The following is a 7,507-nucleotide window of genomic DNA, read 5'->3' as shown; positions in this document are numbered from 1 at the left end:
TGGACATTTAGAACTAATACATTAAGACCGCTATTATTTAAATAAAACTTGGGTTATTAAATGTATAATGACTATTAAAACTCGTGAAAAAGTTGATGATACAGTATATCTTCTAATCGATGGTTCAAATGCTTTCATATTTATAAACTTGACAAACATCGCAAGTTTTGATCATACTTGACCAAAATTTTGTTTGGATATCAGAAAAACGTCTTAAAAATATCGTTTTATAATTGTTAAATCTTCGTTATTAACTATTTGATTTTTTATTTACTTAATCCGTGTAATACACGGGGTTATAACCTAGTTAAATAATAAAAAGTTATATATATAAGAACCAAATTGTACGGGTTGAATTAATGTAATTTTATATACCAAATAAAAAAATTATATCTTTAAAACCACATGTATTACACGGGTTGAATAAATGTAATATTGTTTACCAAATAATAAAATAATACATATTTAAAAAACCTCATTTATTACACAAATTAAATAAATGTAATTTTATATACCAAATAATAAAAAAGTTAGTAAATGTAATTTTATATAGTGAAAATAAAAATATTTAATATATTAATACAAAGTTTGGTTTTCGTGATAAATAATTTGTTTTATTTAAAACTAGGTTAGAACCCCGTGTATTACACGGGTTGAATAAATCCAATTTTATATACCAAATAATAAAAAAAATATTTTTAAAAATCTCGTTTATTACACGGGTTGAATAAATGCAATTTTATATACCAAATAATAAAACAATATATATTTAAAAATCTCCTTTATTACATTGGTTGAATAAATGTAACTTTATATATTAAATAATAAAAAAAGTTATATTCTTAAGAACCTCGTGTATTGTACGGGTTGAGTAAATTTAATTTATATACTAAATAATAAAAAAGTTACATTTTTAAGAACCTCGCCGAGCTGAGAAGCGAGACTAAGTTCGACCGTTAGGGAGACTAAAGCGGGAGGTCGTGTTATACGGGTTGAACACATGTAATTTTATATACCAAACAATAAAAAGTTATATCTTTATAAATCCTATGTATTATACATATTGAATAAATCTAATTTTATATACTACATAATAAAAAAAGAGTTATATTTTTAAAACCCCGAGTATTACACGAGTTGCATAAATGTAATTTTGTATAGTAAAAAATAAAAATGTTATATCTTTAAAAAACCTCGTTTATTACACGGGTTGAATGAATCTAATAAAAATTTATATCTTAAAAAAACTAACGGATATACTCGATATACGATGGATGGGGTGATTATTCTTATAAATGTCACGTAAACATAGTGATTACCGTATTTGAGTTGAGAATTGAACACGAAAATATAAGTATAGAACCAATAAACACCTTTTAAACATTTTTGAAATAGGTTCTACTCTTAACTATTTTAGTTTAATAAAATAAATAAATCATTTAAATTAACTGAGTTAAGGCTAAAGGACATAACTTGCAAGAGTTTGCAAACATCGAGTACGTTTTCTGTAATTATCAAAGACAAAGGACACAGTTTGCAATAAGTGAAATACATAAAGGACGATTTTTGTAATTTACTCTATTTTAAAATATTATATATATTATCTCCTATATGAATTGTTTAAATTTATATTAAATTTAATTGTATAATTATCTTTTAATTGATATTAATTATCTATAAAAATAGATGCCTTCAATGAATGACACGTGTCCAAAACTTGGTTTCTTTTATTATAGTAGATAGATAGATAGATAGATGTTTTAAATTAACAATTTACAATTCGGATAATATTTTATTAGAAAAGTAGAAAAAATGGTATTCGAAATTTAAAGTAGGATAAAATTTAATATTAGCTCATTATTCATTTATTTATTTAATTAATATAAGATAAGTTTGGAAGTGAGGCGAGAAAATCATAAAATAAATACCTGCAATGAACGACATGTGTCACACATTAATGTTTTATTATATAGTATAGTATAGATAAAAATTTAGATTGATATAAATTGATTATTTTGTTGTTGCAAAATTTGTTAACGAAGTCTCAATAAATTTAACTTATTATTTAAAACTCCGTAAATGTATAAATGATAAATAATATTAGTTAGAGTAAATTACGATTTTGGCCCCTGTGATTATATCACTTTTACTCTTTTAGCCCAAAAATGAATTTTTTAACATCTGAGCCCCCAACGTCTTTTTTTCTAACCCTTTTGGCACCTAACACTAACCCCATCTATTAAATGTTAGGGGCGAAAAGGGTTAGAAAAAAAGACGTTAGGGGCCAAAAAGATTAGAAAAAAAGACGTTGGGGGCTCAGATGTTAAAAATTCTTTTTGGGCTAAAAGAGTAAAAGTGATATAACTACTGGGGTCAAAATCGTAATTTACTCTATTAGTTAAATAAATAATATTATAAATGAGAAGGAGATTAAACTAAATAATAATTATCCATAAGAAATTAAACTAAATAATATTTAGTAGGAGGATTATCTATAATTAATTAGAAAATATTAAACTAAAATAATACTTATCTATAAAACATAGCCTAATATGATGACAAGTGTCCTCAAAATGGTTTCTTTTATTATATAGTATAGATGTGTGTTGACATTTCAGATATTATTTTTCTATGGTTTTACCCTCTTTCTATTGCTATACCAAGTTCTTGTAACGTACTGATACCATAATGAAGCGAACTAGTACCAACCAAATTGTTATTTTTTCATGGTTTTGCACTCTCTCTTTCTTTAATTTTTTTAAGTTTCAGTTTCACTCCTATAACACATTTAAAGTTTTAGTAATTTGATTTTTCTCTTATAACTTACGTTCATTTACTTAAAAAAAAAAACTTAATATGATGATGTGTAAGTTTTTATCTCGACATTCCAGTAGACATTTTGTTGAAACCGGGGTTTTGTTCAAAGTAGAGTATTTTTTTGGCATCCTAAGCTATAGCCAGCCGATTTCGTGACGAATCAGACTAATAGCAACATTGATATCGGCATCGGTAAAATTAGACCCGGTGCAGGTATTTGTTTTTATGATTTTCGGTCGATACAAAACACGTAACATGATTTTATTTTTTGGGTTCTCTTTTCTCTTTCGGTTGTTATACCGAGTATCGTGTCATACAGTAAAATTTCCTCACATAAGAATCGAACCTATACTAGCCGAATTCCCGCCGCAATACTAGTTATTGATTTGAAGACAAGAATTCTACTTTTTTTTTTATTGTATAACGATGTTTTGAGTAATCAGTCGGATATCATCTATTGCCAAACCTTGTTTTGACTCTTTTTCCATCAGAATGAAGTTGAATCTTGTATTTACGAGGTAAGAAATTCTTTTAAATTTCTTCTTGATTCTTCTCGACTTTCATCAGAAATTTGTGGTCTTTGAAGTTTCTTGATTGAGTTGATTCCAAGAGAGAAAAACCAGACAATTTTCTATAAATGATAATCAGAGAGGATCTTATTTTATGGGATCTTCTTTTTGTATTTTGTGTATCATATAATGTAGTACAAAGTCTTATTTAACTAACTTTCCACTACTAACTAACAAATTGATTTGATTACGGTAGAGCATGCAGCAATTTGATACTATAACCCATTCAAGAATATTATTGTTAAATTAAATTAATTTATGTAATACATCATATTCGTTATAATATAATTTTGTAGAGTTTAAATATAGAAATACAAGAGAAATAAATTATAAAACTAAACCTTAATAAATTGATAGATAAAGAAATTATAAAACTAAACCTTAATAAATTGATAGATAAAGGAAAGATACAAGTTGAGGAAATGCATGTGCTTGTGAGGACCTACTTAGGTTATCCAAACAAGTGCATGTACCATATTTTTTGTTTTCATATATGTATCTAAATTCTAATCTCTTCCAATTTTAATATCCTAAAAATGTAATCATATTTTTCTATAAAATTATAATTAATATATTATATGTACATAAAATCATGAGTTCACTTTTTTATTCATTAACATGATTTTTATCATATATAACCATGCACATGTATCCATTCACAGTGAATTTTGGTCACTTATTATTATGTGCAAAAGCATTTATCATTTTTCTACATAATACATACGTTGAATTATTCTTGATAGAAACTTTTGTATTTTTTTTCTAAATTAAATCGTTTATATATCATAACAATGATAAATATGAGATCATAACGTTTAATATAAATATATAAATCTTAATTTATAGCAATATTTACTTTGAAATTGAGAAAATAGGAAAATTATTGCTTTCCAATTTTATGAAACTGAATCATATATAAAAGAGATAATATATAACACTATATAAGCCTTCAAAAATAAAATAATTAATTAAATATATATATATATATATATATATATATATATATATATATATATATATATATATATATATATATATATATATATATATATATATATATATTGTAACATTTTTCCTCCCTGAAAATTCCCCTATATAAGTCTACTTGATTTGGTCAATTCTTCCAACCATCTTCATTCAACACATTCAATGGCTTTTCCTCAGATCATCACTGTTGCTTTACTTGTGAGCTTCTTCAACCTTGTCTATGGCGATTACGGTCACGCCACCTTCTATGGTGGAGGAGACGCCTCGGGCACCATGGGTATTGATCTACAAAACCACCATTAATTAATACACTAAAAACTGTTATTCAAATTATCATGAAACAAATGAACTTATGATGATGTTTGTTGCAGGTGGTGCTTGTGGATATGGGAATTTGTATAGCCAAGGATATGGAACCAATACCGCGGCATTAAGTACCGCGCTTTTCAACAACGGGTTGAGTTGTGGGTCATGTTACGAGTTGAGATGCAATGATGACCCTAAATGGTGCTTGCCTGGTAGCATAATCGTCACTGCCACCAATTTCTGTCCACCTAACCCGGCTCAACCTAACGATGATGGCGGATGGTGCAACCCTCCTCTCCAACATTTTGACTTGGCCGAGCCAGCATTCTTGCAAATAGCACAATATCGGGCCGGTATCGTGCCTGTCTTGTTCCAAAGGTAACGTTCTCTTCTCATTCACAACCCTAAAATGCAAAATTCTTTTGAAACTTTCTAACTTTAGGTCATCATGTAAGTTAACTGATTTTCAGAAATCATCACTTAACTAAAATTTGATAGTTACACATGGGCTGTCATGTCATTATTTTGACGGTTAGACTAAAGACAAAAATAAAATTTAGTTATTTTAAAATGTACCGTCTTCACTTTTATATAAAGTTCATCACCTAAAATATAGAAATATGCTAATAGTGTCAAAAGGACCCACTAAACCTCTAGCCATCGAAACTCATTAAAACTTTACATATTAAAAAGTGGATTTTTAGAAAAAAGTGAGTTGAACATTTCATATTGCTCCCACTAGAGGAGAAAATGTGCATTTTTACACTACGTGAAATTTTCAATTCTCATCCTATAGAAACAAGAAGCAAGTACTTTTGAAGGAAAACATGAGTTTTCTTACTATAAATAAGAAAAATTCTACGGTGACACTCTGAATAGAAGTTCTGGTTTCACACCTGAAAACTGTGCGAAATATGTTACCATGTGATGTAGTTTCGTACATTACTAACGCTTTAACTCAATTACTATGTACAGGGTACCTTGTGTTAAGAAGGGAGGAGTGAGGTTTACAATAAATGGTCACTCATACTTCAATTTGGTTTTGATCACCAACGTCGGCGGTGCAGGTGATGTACATGCTGTATCAATTAAAGGATCTAAAACCGGGTGGCAACCAATGTCACGAAACTGGGGGCAAAATTGGCAAAGTAACTCGTACCTCAATGGTCAGAGCCTTTCTTTTCAAGTCACCACTAGCGATGGAAGAACCATCACGAGCTATAACGTCGCACCAAGCGGTTGGCAGTTTGGTCAAACATTTGAAGGAGGGCAATTTTAAGTTTTGTTTAAAAGGGGCAAAAGTAAAATTTCAGAATCTCCAAGGTGAAAAGTGAATATTTGAAAGTAATTGAGTTTGTGTGTTGCAGAGGTGACAAGTTAACACCCGCTTGTATCGCAAGAGTCTATATAACATCGTTTGGGTTATAATGTTATGACTCTTTTGCCCTTCCACTTTGTCAACATATAATGTGTTATACATATAATTTATTGAGTAAATTTTATCACCATAAGCAGGGCCGGCCCTGAGAATTCATGTACTCTGCTTGAGCTCGAAAAAACGTGCCCTTAGGTCTTAACTAAATAAAAAATTTAAACTAGTTTTCCATACAACTTTGAACCGTATAATGTTCGACAACATAAATGAACTGAATTCTACATAACTTAACTGAAATCGACATAAGTTAACTAAATAAATGAATTCGACAATCGACATAACATTATAACTGAAATCAAAAATCAATCCTAAATCATAAGTTAAGTGATTTCGACATAAGTTAACTGAACTCGACAATCGACATAATAACTGAAATCGTAAATCAATCCTAAATCATAAGTAAACTGAATTCGACAATTGATTTTTAGTTGTTTACATGTGAACTGATCCGACTCAGACACTCAGTGATCGAAGGCTGCTGTGGCTGTGAAATCGAAGGCCTGGCCCTGCTGGCTGTGTCTCTGATCGAACAAAACCTAAAAAATTGCAGAATGATGACGAATGATGATCGAATCGAAGGAATGCAGTAAAAAATTTTTTTACATATATAATATCGGATTTTTTTAAAAAATTATGTGCCATACAAAATCACGGGCCCTGCTCGGTTGTCCTCCCCGCCCTCCTTCAGGGCCAACTCTGACCATAAGTCATCGATCGATATGGGTTATGTATTCTCTCTCTACCGGGTCAAATATATAAATAAAAACTTAGATTAAAAGGAAAAATATCGAAAGTCGTCCAATATAATCAAATTTGAAATAACAAATTAATTACATAATATAACTAAATTTAGACAAAAAGTATTTTAGGCCAGCAAGTATAAAAATGACTCGTATACATGTGTAAGGATCATAAGTATTATTTGTCTATGTAGTGAGAGTGAGAGAGATAGATATATGCTACTTTTGGAAGAAGACATTAAGAATGAGCCTTAGCTTCCGTCTCTAATGGGCTAACCTAGGATGGCTGGAGTCCACTAAACCATGAACCAAGCCCAATATAAGCATATGGTCTACAAAAACTATACAAAATGCACCAATGTTATCAATATCAACTATGTAGTCCTGATCTTCTTCATCATCACCCTCGAACCCATCGTCTACTTCATCCTCATCTTTGTTCCGAGACTCATCATCATCAACATCTACACTACGTGTATCTACATTGTTTCCCACACTACCATCTGTCGGGTTGTGGAGGATTTGACTAGTAGGGGTGTTCCTTGTTACACTCCTTCTGCATCTAGCAATCTAGCAGGGGTGTTCTGTGCTACACTCCTTTTGCAGCTAGCAGGAGTATTCTCTGCTAATGTAGTAAAGTCAACACCCTAATT

The 7,507-nt window shown here is 29.8% G+C and overlaps 1 protein-coding gene across 1 annotated transcript; it reads left to right on the top strand.

The window, feature by feature from the left end:
- The first annotated feature begins 4,460 nt into the window (after positions 1-4,460).
- On the top strand, positions 4,461-6,217 carry LOC110878934 (expansin-A8). Its single transcript, XM_022127329.2, has 3 exons — positions 4,461-4,650; positions 4,745-5,057; positions 5,655-6,217. The coding sequence occupies exons 1-3, from the start codon at positions 4,536-4,538 to the stop codon at positions 5,956-5,958; spliced, it is 732 nt and encodes a 243-aa protein (XP_021983021.1). The 5' UTR covers positions 4,461-4,535; the 3' UTR covers positions 5,959-6,217.
- The last annotated feature ends 1,290 nt before the right edge of the window (positions 6,218-7,507 follow it).

Source organism: Helianthus annuus, chromosome 9 (assembly GCF_002127325.2).
Source record: "Helianthus annuus cultivar XRQ/B chromosome 9, HanXRQr2.0-SUNRISE, whole genome shotgun sequence".
In the NCBI taxonomy this organism is placed as follows: Eukaryota; Viridiplantae; Streptophyta; class Magnoliopsida; order Asterales; family Asteraceae; genus Helianthus; species Helianthus annuus.
The sequence above is the reverse complement of the archived record's forward strand: the minus strand, read 5'-3'. Positions and strand labels throughout refer to the sequence as shown.

Bases quoted from the DNA above. Each gene is read 5' to 3' on its own strand.
- LOC110878934 (XM_022127329.2), top strand. From the start codon at position 4,536: ATGGCTTTTCCTCAGATCATCACTGTTGCTTTACTTGTGAGCTTCTTC. The intron at 4,651-4,744 runs GTATTGATCTAC...TGTTTGTTGCAG, and splicing joins AGACGCCTCGGGCACCATGG to GTGGTGCTTGTGGATATGGG. The intron at 5,058-5,654 runs GTAACGTTCTCT...TACTATGTACAG, and splicing joins GTGCCTGTCTTGTTCCAAAG to GGTACCTTGTGTTAAGAAGG.